Below are 18,786 nucleotides of genomic sequence, written 5' to 3' on the forward strand. Positions count from 1 at the left end.
AAATCATCAAGAAAGCAGCCTTCCCTCCCTGCCTTGTTAAATCAGGAGGGGAAAAAAAAAGTCTTTATACGGTTGATATGATCAAAGTATTAACTAACAATATTTATACAGTGTTACATGGGCCTAATTATATATATATTTTTTAATATAAAATGACGTTCCCGAGTTAGAGTTAAACTACAGGCTCAAGTACCTGCCAAGCTGAGATAAACCCTGGTTAAACCCGTCAGAGTTGAACACGGGCCAGGACTGGGATCCTTCCCTCAGTCTCCACCCAACGGGGCGGTGAACCCCACAGAAAGCACCAGCCCTCGGGTGGGGTGCGTTAAATCCTGGTGAAAGCTTTCAAGGGCAGGCAGGGAAGAGATCCCATTCGCCGGGTGGGTACCTCTGAAGGAGCTTCCTCTCAACACCAAACTCCGGGCAGGGTGTGAGGGAGCGCGGCTCCGAGAAGACCTTCCTCCGTGGGAAAGCGTTTTATCAGGAAATGACCCGTGTGTGGGAAAGGAGCCTGCAGGAAAGGGGATGCTGAGGGTGAAGTCAGCAGAAAATTCCCCTCCCAGGTGAGCTGGGACCGCACCTGTGAGGAGATCCCAAGTTCTGAAGATTCAGGTTGGATTACACCGATTGAAATGCAGATCAGGCACGACTGGGTGTTTTCTCACTCATAAATACGTCAAGGGACAGTTTAATGATTCAAAGTAGAATTTCCTAACACCAATGGTAAACTTTTTGTAAGATCTTACATTGCATTTTTTATGCATTGCATTTTTGTTTACATCAAACACTAATTTCTTTAAGTTATTTCTATTATCTCGAAGTCTGGAACCTCTGCAGCTTCTGTCATAAATGTAACAAGAAAAGCTTCGCTGGCTTTCCCCACATTAATTAGTAGAGCTTGCAGGGTTTCAGTTACACTGGATGTGACTTTCAGACCTTCCACATCTGCAGTTTTTCATAGGTTTGGATGTCTGAGATCGTGGAAAACTGTGAGGATAAAAGTGAGAAAAATAATGCACTTTCATGCCTTCTTAAGAACACCGCACCTATAAAAAGGAGAAAGATCTATATACAAGAATATTCATTCCCCAAAAAGTAATGCAGAAAGGAGGAAGATTGGGAGCTGCTATGGAAAAGGGGAGCAAAAAAATGGAGAGGAAAATCAGATTCACCCCTCCAGAGTTCAAATTGGCACAAACAATTCTCACATGGCACATCACCTCTAGCCTCGTGGTTTGACGGCACTGCAGGAGTCCTCCACTGTCTTCTACACACAGCCGCCTTTACAAGCTGCATAATTTGAAATAAGAGACAGAAGAGTAGATGTTCACCCTCTCATGTCATCGCACTGCTACCTAGAAGGACTCAGGTGAGCAGAGCTGTTTTCAAGGAGGCAGGTGGCTGAGCTGCCTTCTTTTACATTTTCCCTGCCTCTTCCTTTCCTGTTCCTTCACTTATAAAACGACAGAGCGAGCACTGAAGCTGTGAGAGAAAGCAAATATGGAAATCAGATGGGTGATTCCTGGACAGCTCTTGAACATCAGAGATGTTAAATGTGAATGTGTACATGAAGCCTGATGCTTATTCATTTTTTACTCTCCTTGCACAGTAGCAACTGCATCATCATGTGCTGGAAAAGACATCTTTCAAGTCTTTGTGCTTACAAAGTTGTGACTGCTGGATGATACTTATATCTCTTCTTGGTGACATGCATTTCTCTTCTTGACAAAGAAAGGCTCGAAATAGACACTATGTCCTCTTTACCAGGAAAGTATCTAAGAGAAAAAAATAGAAACGGCAAATAGAGACAAGAGCCTTTTGAGCATGGGAATGCTCATTTTTATTGTTACTGTAAGCATACTGAGCTCCAACAAGCTGGCATAAAATCTGAAAAACTAGGTTAAGACTCACAAGCAACAAAACAAATGCTTTCTGTTGCTGCATCTAAGAAAACTGCTCTGAGCAAGGCTGTTTGTCCCTTGGTCATCAAAACAATTTGAACATGAAAGCTGATATTGTCAATCCAAATGAACTCAATTTCCTTAATAACGGCACAGAAAGAAAGATGGGAGTTATGCTCAGAGATCACATGTAGATTAATGAAAATAAGGTGGTTTGATATTCTGCTGATTCGAGAAAAGCAGCGCTGGCATGACTCAACTCCTTTCTCCTCAGAGATTCATTCCTTTCTAACACAAGTCAGGATTTCTCTTTATATAACTAGACCATGAAACAGGAGTTCAGCTGTCTATCAGACAGAAAGCAAATTAATCAAATCATGCATACCATTCATAAAATTGCATTTAAAAAAATTTATCAAAGGCAGGTATATCAAATTGACATGCACTGGCTTGGTTGTGGGATAGTCATCAAGCTAAATAAATTTTATTTTCTCTTTTGTGTTCCTTGTGTGGATATTTCATTTTAAGAAGTATTTTCCTGCAATTGAATTGATGGCAGTTGCAGAAACGTCTGCCACTAAGGTAGAAAAATCTCATAATAACTTTTCATCATAAATATCAAAGGCTAGAAATCCTCCGAGAGAGAAATAAACATCAGGTCATTGTACTTGCTGGGAAAATGTTGCAAACTCATTTACCACAAGACTGCTATAGCGAGAAAATAAACTAAATAAAAGGAGAATCATGTTTCTGCTAATAGCCATTCTGATCCTGCAAGTGTTTTTGTTTGTGACATTTATAGAATTGTATCAAGTAGTAAAAAAGAACTTCAGGACAATTTTTCAGGTGCTCAGTACCCACAGCTAGAACCAGGCTTCGTTTTACTCCAATTTCAGAGGGGTTTGCAAATCAGCATACTTACAATACAAATAGTGCATGCCTCCATCACCTTCTATTGAGTTCTGTGACAATGCTCCATTCCTTTTGGCATTGATCCTGCAACAGGAAGAAAAGACTTTGCCTCACATTTATTTTCTCCTGTCCCCAGAAGGAATGCAGATCCTGCTTAAGTATGAAGAATTTTGTTATCAAGCCCTGCATTAAATGCAGGCCCACAGCCCCCCCCCTTTTTTTGTTTAAGTCAGGAAGTTGACCAAACCTGAGGGAATACATAGACCAAAGGTGACTCCCAAATGAGATGTGTGCAGGTGCTTAAGAAAAAAAGGCAAGTACACTCTTCTGTGTGATAGATGTGATAAATTTGGGTTAAAACCCTCCAAATTACTACAATGACACAAGCCCATGGAACGACTTTGTCTGCTCCTGCTTTCAGAAACAGCTAAGACACACTCGCTTAAGATATGCAAAATATTTGCTGTACATTTCGGTAAAGACAAGTATGTACACGAACCAATGACTGCATTAATGGGAAATTTTCTGACACAAAGTTTCATCTCTACTCAGTCAGCTTCACCTATAACCATTGCTCTGGAGTCAACCCAAGAAATCTACTTATAGATATGTGTATTCCTCAGTGCTGGTTCCATGCAAAGATAAAAGTAGCATTTCAGTCACGCTCATCAACACTACCCTACTGTAATGAAGGAGGAGAGAACCCCCATGGTCCCAACAAGCACTGATTGAGTGGTCTGTAGGACTTTACTAGGTGAGCGATCAAAAAGCATCTCTGGTTTTTACAGGTCACAACTCCAAGCAGATCCCACCCAGAGCTCGGGGTACACACCGAGGCAAGGCAGGGAGATAAGGAAAAGACAAGGAAAAAATCCATTAAAACTGTTATTCCCTTTAAACAGATTCTCAGACTATTTAGTCTGAGTCGAACTACCCTGTTCCTCGGGGTCACCGTGAGACACCTCCTTAGTCACGACAATAGCCCCAGCCTAAGGGGCGACACGGGCGCGTCCCCCACACCCCGGCTGGCCCAGAGAACTGGAGGGGCGCGGAGCGGACAGCCGCGACCCCACCGCATCCCGCCGGGGAGGAACCGGCGCCTTCTGACGCGAGGGGAAACGAACCCCCCCGGGACACCCTGCTCCAGCCCCGGGTGGAGACCAGCAGCGGACACCGAGCACCACGACCACGACGGGTGCCCCATGCCAGGGCGTCGCGTCGCACCTCTCCCCCCGGTAGGCGAAGCGCCCCCGTGGCCGAGCCGGGCGGGGTCCCCGCTGCGCATCTCGGAGGCGGGGCGACCCCTCCCCACGTCCTCGGGTCACGTGCTCCCGGTTGGGGCGGGACCCCGAGGCTGCGCGCACCTGCGGCGCCCCCGCCTTTGTGCGGTGCAGGTGCGGCGCCTGCCCCCCCCCGCCGTGACGTCACGCGGCCGCTCGCGGGGCACCATGGGAGAATCCCAATGTTTTCCAACGGATGCGCTCAGCAGCGCGGCGGCTTGAGGCGACTCCGGGAGCGACGCTCGGGGGGACCTCCCGGGAGGGGGCGTCCCGATAGGGGTTGGCGGCGGGGGCCTGGGCCGGTGCCCCGGCTCTTCCCCAGCACTCCAGGCAGCATGGCCCGCTCCCCTGAGGCCCCCGAAGCTGCTCCCTGAGTGCCCGGTGCCGGCGGAGCGCCCCGCCGCAGCCTGCCCACGGCGCCGGGGAAGATGCTGCCGCGGCTGGTCCTGCCCGGCTGACGTCCCGCCGCCGCCGCACCCCCGTCCCCATTGTCCCCTGGCCGCCTCCGGCTCCATGAGCGCCTCCTCCTCCCCCCGCCTCTGAGCTTCCCGCCCTCCACCTCATGGCTGCATCGGAAGAAGGGACCGGCTGCTTTCTCCCGCGAGGCAGGTCGCAGAGTGACCCCAGCATCCTCACTGACCCCGCGGGCCCCGGCGCCGGGGAGCACCCAGGTAACGGCTCCGCTCTCCCCGGCAGAGCTCGGGGGGCGGGCAGGGGCGCGCCGGGCTCATCCGCCAATTTGCAGCACGCCTGTCCACCCCGGCCGGGCAGGGAATTGGGAGCATATTTTCTGCAGTAAGTGCTGAAATGATGCAGAGGCTTAGCTCCAAACAGGATTACAGCCGAGCTCTCCCCGCGGCTTTGCCATCGCAGCGTCCGTCAGCCCAGCCAGCGGCGGGGGCGCGGCCGGCGCTGGGCGGGAGGGGTGCGCTGGGCTCCCCGGGCCGCGCTCCGCGGGGCAGCGGGTGGCGCCGCGGCCGGGGGTCCCACCGAGCTCACGGATTGCTCTGGTGGGGCGGGGGAAATCAGGTCTAATAAAGCAGGCTGTTTGCATGGGATCACCATGGAGACAAGGGGAAGCAGTCATAATTAAACGCTTTCTCCCCACAAGAAGGTAATTTTCACTTCACAGGGAGAAGCGTAATCTCTCTATGAAGTGTAGGCACAGAGGATGGTGCTGGAGGGGGAGCGGGGGGCACAGCTGAAACACAAGCATATAAATAGAATATTGTGATTAGGTTTGGTTTTTTTTTTTTGTAACAATGGCTAATGATGTGTTCAGCTTAACTTCGCTTTGAGGAACAATTCTAAATGTCTGTTAGTGGTGACTCAGTAATTTCAGATTGTCATAATCTAAGCAATGATGACCCCTTTAGCAAAAAACGAGAAACACTTTGATGTGATGGGATTGCACAGAAAGACACAATGACAAGCTGGAAGCAAAGGTTAAGAGCCAGTTCACTCTCAGTCTGTCTGAATAGATGGTCATACAAGAACTGGGAGGCTTCTTTATGAGAAAAGGACTAATGAAAACAGTGTAAGAAAATTAATGGGGTGTTGATCATCACTGCCCATTACACTGAATTCTAAACCTAGAAATGGGTTTGGACCAGGCACTGTCACCCAGGAAGAGGCAGTATCTGGATACAATTTTGGATTGAACTTTAGTTCCGGCCTTTTTCAGATTACTGAGTAAATAAAATATTCCATGCTTTTTCATACACCTGCTCTATTACTTCCTTCTGAGCCAGTGAGGATATTAAAATTTGTAACTATATTAAGATCTTCTATGTATTTTTCTTATCAAGCAATTCTGAGCACCTTGCTCTGGACTGAAATACAAATTAAACTGAGGCAAACAGTAGATGATTTATCTCTGATGCCCAACTGCTCCGATACCCTAAGTGAAGGGAACAAAGGACTCTTCTAAGATGAACTGCTCGACTCACTCCCAAAGGGGCAATCTTGGCTGAAAGAGGAATGTATGTATCTGCCATTTGATTTCTGGAAGCAGAAGTGACTAATGGAAGGAAGGCATATGCAATCTCAGTTTTAATTCCTCTATATTATTTCCTGCTAATTAATTATTTTGACCTTTGTGAAATATACAACAAAGAAAGCAGACAACATGTCTGACATAAAGACAAAGATAAAAACATTATTATGCTTTTTCTAAGGACAAAGAGCTATCCATACTAAATAGCATTTTTTTCCCCAATACAGACTTCGTCAGATAAGACAGTGTCCCATTGCACGGCAGAAGCTATACTAATATGCAAGAAAAGATACCTTTTGTAGTATTGTTTATCCATAGAATATGTGGAGAGAAACAAAAGGTGATAGAAACGTATGTTTTTAGTAGTAAAGTTAGCACATTTGGTAAGCTCTTCAGGTTTTGAGTTTGTTTATCAAAGAGTATTGAACATCTGTATGGTTCAAAATGATAATAAAGTGAACATAAAGGACTTAAATAATATTTTATCCTACAGTGTTTTAGGTAATCACTTACTATGAGCAATTTCATACAATTGGCTACTCAAAAAACTCATATACAAATTATACTATTGTAAGAATTACATATGCTAGATAACATAATTGTGATTTATCTTTACTATTCTGGTAAATAATTTTATCATTATAATACCGACATAACCATCTATGGACTCTAAGCCAAATGAAAGACTTAGGAGTGCTAAATGATACACATGAAGTTTGTGTTTACATCACAGCCCTGCTCACAGACAAACCATCTAGAGAAGTAAGTTTGAACATATAGGAACTGAAAAACTAAATTAATTTTCATTAATATTTTAGTAATGTATTTAAGTTATACAGACAAATAAACCAATAACAAAATATGGATATAATTGAAGGATCACTACAGAAACATTCCTATGTTTACATGGCATTTGTATGACACTATATTCCTACTGGAGATGCACCCTTGTTTTGCAATATTTCTTGAATGCATGATGTGGTCAAGGATTGTTCTGCACCAATTCATTTGGTTATGTCTACTATTCGGAAGCATATTGAGGTAGAAAATGTGGTAGCAGATGAAGCCAGACTATATTCTAAAGATTTTTCTGGTGTTCATGTGGGTTTGTTTAAAGACATAATTTATATTCCTCCTCTTGACCTATACAATTACAGTATTTTATTTTTAGCTGAGCTTTATACAAGATATTTCAGTGACATAGCTGAGAAAGTAGAGGTGGCAGCATGTAGCTTTTCATGTATTTACGTAAGAAAATCCTCTGATGCAATGCTTCATTTTCCTTTTTCTCTTGGAACACCGGCGTAACGGTAGCATTGATTGTACACAGCAGGGCTACCGGACTTGCTGGCTGTCTTGCACAAGTTCAGAATCTTCTATCCCTGGACTATGTGATGTCTTTTTAGCTGATACTGAGCAATGTAAACATGAGATTCAAGGAACTCGGGATGAACAGACTGTGGATGGCAAGTGCTAGTTCACCTTCCTAGTGCTTTCATTTGCAATGTTCTTGAGGTCAAATCTCAAAGAAAGTTTCCCATGTGAGAAGAAAACTGGAGTCTGGTTTTAGTGCTGTTTGGGGTTTTTTGTTTGCTTGTTTGGGGTTTTTTCGTTGTGTTGTTTTTGTGGGTTTTGTTTGTTTGTTTGTTTTTAAGAGGAGTCCCTCTTCTTCCAGCAAGAGCACGGAAACACACGTAACTGGATGGATCAAATAGCCTTAGATGTTGATTTTTGAGAACGCTGACTGATGCCAGCAGAAGCTTCAATGACTCCAAGCCTTGGACAATCAGGGCTTCATGATAAAGATTCTTATCTAGCTTTTCTTCACAAAGAATTCACTGTAGAGATGAAAAGCTATTTTATAACCTTGATTTACTAGAACAGATATAATCTTTACAAACTACAGTGAATTTTATGACATGTAAAAAACTTCAAAAATTAACACATGCCACTATGTTTTTAGTAAAATTATTGCAGTAAATAAGTAAGGTATTCAGTAGACTAGACTAGAGGCATTTATTAGCTATTTATTCTAAAACAGGGAGAGAAATTCACTGATTTAGATCCTTCACATGCAGCTTTAAACAGCAGCTTCTCAAAGTGATCACTTAAGATGTCACAGTCATGGTCTGAGAAGACAATATGGCCTTCAGTTATCTACGTAGGCTCTGCTGGCAACCAGATAATTTCCTCCAGCGTTTAAATGGTGCATATGGTTCCTATTGGTAGAGAATACTGGAAATAGTATAAGGAAGATAAGAAGGAATTAATGTTTCTTTGGTTTAATTGAATCAGTTATTTTGTCCTTTAAGATAAATTAATGCATTTAAGCCTCTGATTAAAGAGAACAATTTTGTGACCACTGAGCAATATTTGGTGAGAATTTGTATAGTATGGCATACACTGGACTTCATATTTCAGTCTTTATTTAGCACACCCACTCTGAGTGAGCAAGCGTTGAGGAGGAATACGTCCTGAGTTTGAGAAACACAAATCAAAATACTTGTCTTGCTTAACTACAGACTGTCTCTAGACTGTGCTGTCATTAAGAAAGTGAATATAATTTTTCTTATTGTGCCAAGACTTAACACCAGATTCACAGGAGAAGGATCACAATTCGCACAACTGTCATTTGGAAATCCTCATAAGAAAGAATTCTAAAACCAGTAGAATCCTTCCCTGCGTCCATTAAGGTGGCTGTTCAATGTCCCATTGTTTTTGCTGAGTTTGGGAGAAGGCCAGAATGTCTAATTGTGTCAGATTTTGTGCATAAAGACACAACTGAATTGATTGTAGATCTGGGGTTATCTCTGAGCTGAAAAATTATTGTAGAAAATATCATATCCTGCCATAACATCAAGAGGAATTTTCTGAGGCAATTAAGAAAATTTAAAAATGCTATAATACTAGTTAAATTCTAATTTGAAAAATTAAAATGTGATGGAAGTTTATTTAGATGGCAAAAGACAGTGATCACTTAAAAAAACCATAATGCGAAGAGAGATTTCATTAGTTCCAGAGATCACAGGTTTTTTTCCTTTCGCCTTTCTCTTTCCCTTCCTCCATCCTTCCAGGTAAGGATCAAGAGAGAAACAAGAGCCTAAAGGGGGCAGGGATATGAAATTCAGAACAGATTTCAACATCATCATCTATTTCAGAGACAGTTGGAGGAAACCAAAATATTGCTTTCATTAAATCCTTCCAGCAGTCACAGGGCATAGAAGAGATTGACAATCTTATTTGATTTGTAGTCATAAAAGACAGGGCTCCACAGACTGCAGAAGAGCGCACCATGTCAAAACTCTCTATTACTTGAAGAGATATAGACAACCATGACAAGGTGTGAAAATGTCACACCCCCCTTACTTTTGGGATAATCCATTTTAACTTGTGTAAGTGTACATTGGTGCCATCACGTTTTGCTCTCTATGCTACTACTTTTCCTCTCCGGCACCGTGAAATTAAGGAACGCTTTTTCGGGGTTGGCACTACTGAGTTCTTCAGTGGGCATTGCCCGTGGTCCAGCATTGCTTCCTTCTCCTCCAGTTTATTTTCTGGGATTCAAGAGAGAGCTTGGTGTAGTCACGTTTTAATGCTACTTTTGCAAGAGTTAAATGAGATCAGTTAATAAGTATGCTGTTTATCCTGAGGATTGTTTTTAGGTTTTTCCAAGGTTTTACTGTTCCCAGTGCTTGGAGACTCATATGTAGCCAAATACTAGAGTTCTGTAAATGAAATAGAGACCTTTAATGGAGGAAAAAAAATAAAGAAGTGGTCTATAGTTCTCTTCTCTCCTAAATCCCAAGTTGGCAGGTAGTTGCTGAAAAGATACTTAAAACCATTTAAACCTCTTTGCCCAAGAACTGGAAATACTGATTATACAATATCATAACCAAGACTAGATTTAAGAGAGTGAGGTCATCACATCAGAAATACCCAGTGTTGTTTTATGAACTTTTTTTTGCATCTATAGTTACTTCTGTATCCTTGAGGAATAACTGAGGATCTTGTTTTCCTGCAAGCTTTACAATAATTTTCTTCTGAGCAGAAAGACTGGACAAAATCTCACTTAGAAACACAGAAGCTTTAGAGAATGTCAGACAGTGCAAGTGTGCGCTCGGCTCCACATCAGGGAGACCCAACGTGCTGCTCTTCTGATATTCCAGATGCTTGTTGGTACTATTGTTCTCAGCACTACTAGTGAACCCCTTGGGATGTGTGAAGGGCTGGGTCTGAAGTTGAATGTCAGAGTTCAAGCAGGTGGTCTATCACATGTCAGTGGAAAGCTTTTTCATTAGTTATCTGATCTAACAGTTGCTATTATCCCTTGTTGAATCAGAATTAACTTATTAGTTCTAGAATATCTTGAATATGATATCTCTCCTAGTTCCTGGGAATCCTCTCTCATGCACCCGAAAGAACCCAGTTATGTGCACAAAAGATCTTTCTTCGCACTTAGGTTGGTTGCAGCAACTATACTCCAGCATTGAAAGCAGCAGGGGTGACATTGCACCTTTTAGTACTTCTCCTTCCTGTTTGCAATTAATTTACCTTCTAATGACCTTTTTTTGATATGAAGTAGAGGTAGTTGGGAACTTGACAGAGAAAAGTTAAATCAGAAAATATGTATTTGTCCACACCTTGCCGCCCAGCTTTGGGCAGGTGTATGTACACCAGTTTCAGTAAGGTCAGAATTTAAAGAGATCAGTAAACAAGCATCCTGCTCCTAAGTGAGGCAGAATGGGCACTTGAACAGAATGGAAATGGTTCAGTCTAGCAGATAGTCTATGGAGGACTGAAACCCTGTCTTATCTTTCTCTCTTTAGTGATACAGGCTTTGCTTTAAAACAAAAGTAAACTCCCAGTTTGATGACATATGCTAAGTACCAGTACTCAGACTTAATTTGCACACATAACTATTTGTGCACGCAATTAATTGCTTCTCTGTGCAAATAAGATAAACTCATATGTCTGTCAAATAATAAAAAAACTTCACACTTTAGCTATGAATGAAGATGGTTTTAGATTATTCAGCCAATTAGTGTTTGCACCACACTTCGAAAATGTAATGAGTTACATAATGCTAGGAGTTATGTTTATCTGGAAACTTAACTATTTACTTTAGTGAGTAGTAAAGTAGCAGTATTGATCTTCCACAGTCTTCAGTTTTGGAACTGTGTTTTGAGACTGCCTAATTTGTGTTGTAATGAATGGGCTAAACCATTTATTTATTTATAACACTATGGCATATTTAAAACCAATATTGTGGCCTTGTATTTTTAAAATTTAATATGTAGAATTAATTACCCTGGGTTCTCTAAGCAGGTCAGATCTATAAGTCCCAAAGAGTAAGTAAAGCTAAATATGATACCTTCATTTTGCTTCTTAATGTGGCTAGAGTTTGGATGCTAGTACAATGGATTCTTTGTGCCCATTAAATCCCCTGCTTTTGTTTGAAATCTAAGTTGATTTACGGTCTAATGTATACACAATTTATCCATACCCTAGAGGGCACATATAACTACTTGATGCAGGTCAATAGCTTCATGCTCGAGTCTGCATAAATATTTCAGTAAGATGATCTTAATCAAAGGGTATCTTCTTATGGCAAGGGGGTTGGAACTAAATGATCTTTAAGGTCCCCTCCAACCCAAGGCAAGCCAAGCCATGCCATTCTATGATTCTGTGATTATCTTGCTCTCTGTAGTAAGTCACATCCTGTAATCACGTCTGGTTCATGCATGCAGACCTGTGGTTATAACTCAAGAAAGACATGTCCTTATGCATAAAGCACTTAACGATTGTTGCGTAGAGATAGTTCATGTGTTAACTTCCTTATTCTGATTTTTTTCTAACATTCTCAAACTGTTCTGTTGCTGCATAACCAGCAACTGGGCATGGATCACTGCATTACATCAAAGCGGTGAAACCTTCAGCCTTTCGTGAGGGCTGCTCCATCCCTTGGGCTGTCTTCCCCAGGCCTTGCCCAAATTGATGGATTCTGAACGTCTGTCACATTGCATTCTGTTGCTCACAGAAGTCTGCATCTTACCTCTTAGCAAAACAGCCTGCATCAAGGGTTTTTGTTTGTTTGTTTGTAATCGTTACAAGAACACAAGAAATGCTCTGCTGGGTCAGAACTGTGCTCTATCCAGCCTAGGACTGTGCTCTTGACAGGCAGTAGAAGTTGCTGCTTAGGGAGAGTGTGCTTGCCCGGGCTTGAAGCCTGAGACAGGCTGGAAGTAAAGGGTGGCTGAATGAGCACGCGTGAATGCAAAATCAAATACTGAGGGTCAATCTTCTGTGTCTGAATTTAAATAACATACAAGAGTTGATGCTTTGGGCAAGTTAGCTCATCATCTAGAACCAGCCCTGCGTTCTTGGGGGAACTCAGACAAGACATGAGTAAATGGTGTCCAAAGGTTTCTTGGCTCCTGCAAATACTTTTTAATTCTTTCATCATGAGTGATACGAATTTGTGTGGAATATTTAGATAGAGTAAACATTCTCAACGAAAAGCTTAGCTAATATTCTACAGAAGGATTATACACTTTTCCCTATTTCCAGGTGTAAGAGATGTGATGAGATTGCTTTGCAAGAAGTCACTGTCTAAGCCAGAATATCTCAGCCTCCAGAGTTCAAGTGCTTTCAATTTTATGTGTGATGGGCAGAGCCAGGGAAGACAACAGCAAGTTTATGGCTGAAGCCTGGAAAGTTTCTCACACAGTATTTGGTGTCACGAGATTGTTTCAGCTGGATTTGGGAACTGTGGTGAGGAAACAGAGAAAAGAAATAGTTAAAAGATTTGTTCTCCGCCAGTACACACGATGGTCAGATTTATGATGGGCACTGCTGAACACCCACTTGAGGGCTCAGTGAATTGCTGTAAGCAGTGCAATGACTTGTTCCCTGCATTTTGAATGAGCATGGCAGGGTGAGACAAGTGGATTGAGAACCTTAAATCTTGACCATCCCAAATTGGTTCAGAAGCAGAGAGAAAATGACAGTACAAGCGAAGAACACATTGACTCAACAGTGTGCCAGTCACCTCTAATGATGGCTCAGAGCAAGGGGAGATTTCATGAACTACTGTAGAAAAGGGGAGAAAAGTTGTGCAGGCTTTCAGTGGCAGGCCCTGGAAATCAGCTGTTGAGGTTGTCTGACAAATTCAGTTCTGTTTGCTTACCTCCTCTCCAGCTGCCTAAACCGCCAGCCCCTTTTGGACTGCTCAAAATGCATGACAGTGTATATAACCCTGACTTAATTGGGTTTCTCTGAAGTTTATGCTTTGCAGACGGGACTTCTATAATTTTGTAAGCTCTGCATTTATGATAGAAGAAAAAAATTGATTTTTTTTTTTTCTTTTTTAATTATAGCAGCTATGCAGGTTGGGTAGCAGATTCCTGGGATTGCAGAGGTTTCCAGGAGAAAAGCATCCTATTTCTAGATAGACCAGTTCTGCTTAACTTCAGCTAAAATGTTTATTCCATAACAGTTGCTCATTTCACTTTGCTCTATATTACAATGCCTAGAAGCAGAGAGTAAGTATCCTATCAGAATACTAACTATGCAGAGAAAGCTCTAGAACAAAGCAAACGAAGCCTAGTCTTTCACTCATACAAATTCTCCACAGGTTCACCATGAGGTTTAAACACCTAGTTTCTTGCTTAACTCAAGAAAATTAATGGAAAAATCAGAACTGAGATAAACTACATATATCACTTCAGATTTAACGTATGAGATACCTAACTCCAGAGAACCTCGCAACTGTAATACTTCTTGCAAGTGAGCAGCGGAAGTGAACTTACTGTCACCTGGGAATCCTGCACATTTAGGAACAGAAGAGAGGTCCTGAAGAACATACTATTTTACTGTAAACTCCTGATATTAATTCAGAATTGAATGGTGTGACACAAAAAAATACATCCTCACTAAACCCTTGACTCTGCTAGATATGCAATGGGAGCAAATACCAGCCATTGCCTGAGGGCAGTTTACTCGAACCCTTACAATAGTGGTTAACAGATGATATGATCAGATGCGCATTTTCTTAAGGCAAACATAGGGTATGTGAACAACAGCTGTCAAGATAGATAGCAAATAGACTTAATATTGTAGTGTACTCTTTCTGCTGTGATTCAAACAGAAGAATAAACTGAAAGGAAACCAAATAAGAGAGATCATTTTAACAAGTGAAAGTACAAAGAAACATCCTCCAAAAATTCAGAATATAGTGCACAGATGAAAACATTTTAAAAAGGGGCCTTAACTTGCAATAGAATTGTATCCTGGATCTCTCTTCTTTAGTCCAACAATGTAACTTCGAAGACAACAGAGGCTGATTGGGAAAGCTGACATTCCTCCTGTCTCACCGAGCTGGTGCTTTCCTATATTCTCTTGTTCTCTTGTGAAAGGCCAGAGCTTGCTGCAAGTTTGGTGGTTTTGTTTTTTTCTAAGTCTGTTTCTGTACAGCTTTTTCACATTTTTGCCTTCTAGTCTGAGCCTGTTCCGTTAGCTGGCACTTCTGTTCCACCTTAGCAAATGCAGGAGCCCCCTGCTCCAGATGCCTTTCTCCCAAATTATTCTTCTGAAAATAGAATGGGGTTTACTACTGTATCAACAGAGAAGCCAACAAAGCCTGCTTTCCTATCGTTTCAGCATTTTCAGTCCTCAGTTGGATCTTAAATTGTCTAAAATCTCATTTATGACTTATGACTTCAGACTGGATCCTCAGTTGCCTAATGAAGTGTCAGTTGGACTGAAACCCATTCCCTTAGGGCACTCATAGCGTCTCTCCTGTGTGGTGGGAAAGCAAAACTGACCTCACACTGAGGCTTTTCCTACAGGTAATAAAGGTCACTAGTGTCTTATTTCATGACCTATATCCTTTGTTGAAGGTTACCACTAAGCTCCAAAATTATTGCGGGTGACATGACAAGTGATTAAATAACCCTTGTTTCTGAAAGGAGAACCTGGGAGCAAAAAATAGAATAAAGCGTTTTCAGTAACTTGCTGTTCCATTTATATTTTCCTCACTCTTGCTCTTATACGACTACTTCTAGGATGTGTTAGGCTTTATTCCAACACATCGAAGGTCTCTGGTTCTACCAACCTCTTTGAAAAAACCTGTGCTATGACCTGGGGCATTACTCATCTATCTTATTTGGGAGATGTTTTATATAATCAGCTCTCTTGGGTCCTGCACCTGCAGAAAATTCATTCCACTTCCCATCCTGGAATTTAATGTTTATATATTCCTCTATTTCTTTGTCTGTTGAGCATTTTAGACATATTTTGCAGTAGCTCATTAAAAAACAGCAAGAACAAAAAAGCCCCAATAACACCCCCAACACAAACAACAGACGTGCTGCCAAGAGCTTATTCATTTTGACATCATGGTTTGTTTGGCTGCCTCAATGAAGTGATTTTAAAAGCGTTAAGTTACTGAATGTGATCTTCACAGCTTAGAGATCACGAAAATATCAGCAGAGAAATACACCCTAAATTTTTGAATAGGTGTGGGATGATGTTTTCACTCTATCCGAAAGGACAGATCTCTCAGAAGGAGGATACACCTTTATATAGATATTTTATTTTCTTCCCTACCCCCCTCCCTTTCCCCACCACCCTCCACATCCTATTAAAAGGAAAGGAAGTCTACTTCTGGTGGGTTTGATTAATTAGTTTTTAACTCAAATTCCCTTCTCACCTTCCCTCAAGAAATTCCCCTGCAATTTGCCATCCCAGCACTGCAGAAATCTTTTTTAGATCTTGGTAACTGAAGCAAAGTTGTCCGGGAACAAAATCTACTTTTGAACGAATGAATCTAAGTGTATGCATCCAAGTAGAAAAAAAGCCGAAGTAGGTACTCTAGATCTTCAAAACCGACTTTCATTTAAAGTAGTTTCTCGAAGAAAGAGGAGAACATCAGGTATTACATCAATTACACCAATTTTTAAATAAATATCAGGAAACTTTTTTCTTCTGCTTTATGTTAATGGTCTGATTTTTAACCTGATAGTGTCTGTTAAAATGAAATCATAAAGACTTAGAAATATCTTTTCTGACAGAAAGAGATGAGTCTAAGCATATCAGAGCCAACAGGAACACAGGCAGTTTAGGGATTTTGTTGTTGTTATAGATCATAATATTCTCATAATACAAGAGAGATTAGAAAAATATGACATAGTCTTATTTTGTCTGACATTGTAAAGAAAGAAAGACTTAAAGGATTAGTCTTGGTAACTTAACTGTTCCTTTGCAACATACTGTGATATAATAGAAAATAATGCAGTGCATATCCTGAACATGAAAGAGAGCCTCTGGTCAGAATCTCGTTAATGCCAGAAATGATTTAAAGCCAGCTAGCAGTCCCAGTTTTCTGTCCCAGAAATGACAACACAAGATGGGACACCTCGTATTCTAATGCTGCATAAGAGCGTATCATGCACATGATTAAGATGTCATTGAACATGACTAATTCCTCAAGATTCACTTCTCTTCATTGTTAGAAAACTGAGGACAGCACAAGAAAGCAGGAGTAGGTTTTAGATGGAAGCTGCTACTTCGATGGGGAATGGAACTCTTAACTCCTTCATTTTCCAACGCCTGTGGGAGGGATGGGCTAAGGAGACAAAGTGAACTGGTTTTCAAGCTAAGCACCTAATTTACACATTCTTTGGACACAAAGCTTCACTCACTGTGCTAACAAATCACCATAATGAAGCGTTTGCACACCCACACACATTTATACACATGCTGTTGCTCAGCTTGCACCTGCAGCGATGGTGAATAGATGTGTAATTGCATATGTAAGTTGTTGAAAGAACAGCTACTAGGCAAGGTCTATATAGATATAGTAAGTGGCTGCTTTTTATCTGCACATTGCTGTGGTTGGCAACTTTTTGGAAGCTGTTTTGCCACATAAATCCTGTTCTTGTATTATACTACTCTCAAAGACTTTTCCAAGGAGCCTGCATCAGCTCTACAGGTGTTGGTATTGGGTCATGAAAATGTTGGGTAATGGCTCCATGAGCTCGTGGCTCCCGCAGAATCAGAGCTGTGGGTCTCCCAGCTCCTGTCTGACTCCAACAAGCTCAGAGCAAGGACAGGTGCTTGAGGGCCAAGATTCAAAAGGTTCAAGCATGCTCAGGTCTTACAGCTAAAGAAAGTTGTATAGAAGAGGTCAAAAACTGGTACTAGGAGGTTCCCCTGAGAATAATGAATACTGTGTGCTGAAATCTGCAAAAATTGTCCTGTATGTGTTGTTAATGGCAGCACTGTATTCCCCGACTTACGGCTTCCAAGTCAAATCTTATGGTCCTTTGATGCCACAAATCAATAAACCCATCCCAGATGGGCCACTAAGATGCCAAAGTTGTACCACTTCATTAAAACACCCAGATCACGTCCCAAACTTTAAAATAATGACTATTATTCTGAAATCTTTTAATTATACCTTCTCAAAACATTTTTCCCTTCATTTCCCACACAACATACATCTGTGCACAAAACAAAATTAATGGTAACTCAAATATTTTATGTCCTCCAGAAATAGCGCTGAGGTTCCTTTGTGGACATTTTACCATTGCAATGAGCCTGACTGACCCGGTGCTCCCACTCTCATCTTGTCGTTTGGAGAGCTTTCAGAAGGTCTGACTTCAAAGCAACTGTTCTGAAATAGTCTGTCTGGAGTGGTTTTAAGTAGTTGCTTTATTTCTTTGTTGTTCTACCTGTAGCACACTCTGCTTTCTGAGATGTGAAGAAGGCTTCATCTATTCCATTGCCATCTGCTAGAGGTGACAACCTTGTTATTTAGGATTATTTCTCATGACAGATGGGTTATTTTCAGCAATTGTTTTCCATAGATGTACATAGTATCATTTTCATAAATTGTCAGCAGCTCTGGGATCACAGGTATCACTGCGTATTTGTTGCACCTTATCCATTTATCTGCAAATCAGCAAATTCAAAGTGGCTCCAACATCCAATTCCAGTAACAGTGGTTTCAATAGTAGTTATATTCTTCTTTTTGGAGTTTGTCTGAAATTTAACAGTTCTGACTATATGTTTTTAACAGGCATTTCATGTCTGCATTTGATACCACTGCCCCTCTGTTTGTTTGACTGGGGATAACAGGAACTCACAGTTGCACCCCGCAGCCAGTGCATTGCTGCAAAACTATTTGCACTATTTAAATGCACGGACACTAAACTGTGATTCTCTCTCAGGTCTTGTGCTATCACATAAAACACATCAATTGAAAATTCATTTGATATTCATAATCGCTGTTTAATTATAGTATCTCCTAAGGCAGCTATTTTATATACGTGCAAATAGTAGCACAGAACAAGTATATGGTTTTCTCTAACAAGCAAGCTATTCTGATCACTCTGTCCTAATGACATAATTGCATTCTCTATGGTCTCTCCTCAGCAATAGTTCTGGTAATTACAATCTACGTGTGGTCCAGGTCCTAATGGGAGAGGATGGGGTTTGGGGTTTTGTTGATGTTGCTGCTTGAATCTGAATTTTTAAACCTACAGCTACAGCTGGGTTTTTCTGCACTGCAGCTATGGCCAAGCACTAGGACACGGGAGGGTAGCCATCAGGTTTTATTATTTTTTTAGTTTTTACCATTGTTGCTGAAAAAATAATAATTGCAGCCTTTTAGGGGGGTGAAGGGGAGCAGGTTGGG

General features: G+C 41.6%; 1 protein-coding gene and 1 long non-coding RNA gene across 3 annotated transcripts in view; one reads left to right on the forward strand and one right to left on the reverse strand.

The window, feature by feature from the left end:
- Nucleotides 1–672: 672 nt before the first annotated feature.
- LOC139829245 (uncharacterized) lies at nucleotides 673–4,309 on the reverse strand. Its single transcript, XR_011741655.1, has 2 exons — nucleotides 2,824–4,309; nucleotides 673–1,775 (listed from the first exon to the last, which is right to left on the reverse strand). It is a non-coding gene; the product is annotated as an uncharacterized lncRNA (long non-coding RNA).
- A 22-nt stretch (nucleotides 4,310–4,331) lies between these two features.
- The window catches only part of PHACTR3 (phosphatase and actin regulator 3), a 102,038-nt gene continuing 87,583 nt past the window's right edge, over nucleotides 4,332–18,786 (forward strand). For both annotated transcript variants that reach the window (XM_065850230.2, XM_065850232.2), the window contains exon 1: nucleotides 4,332–4,764. In XM_065850230.2, coding sequence (XP_065706302.2) covers nucleotides 4,656–4,764 — 109 coding nt within the window. In that variant the 5' untranslated portion in view covers nucleotides 4,332–4,655. The remainder of the gene's footprint in view (nucleotides 4,765–18,786) is intronic.

The sequence above is a fragment of the Patagioenas fasciata genome, chromosome 16 (genome assembly GCF_037038585.1).
Source record: "Patagioenas fasciata isolate bPatFas1 chromosome 16, bPatFas1.hap1, whole genome shotgun sequence".
Classification (NCBI taxonomy): Eukaryota; Metazoa; Chordata; class Aves; order Columbiformes; family Columbidae; genus Patagioenas; species Patagioenas fasciata.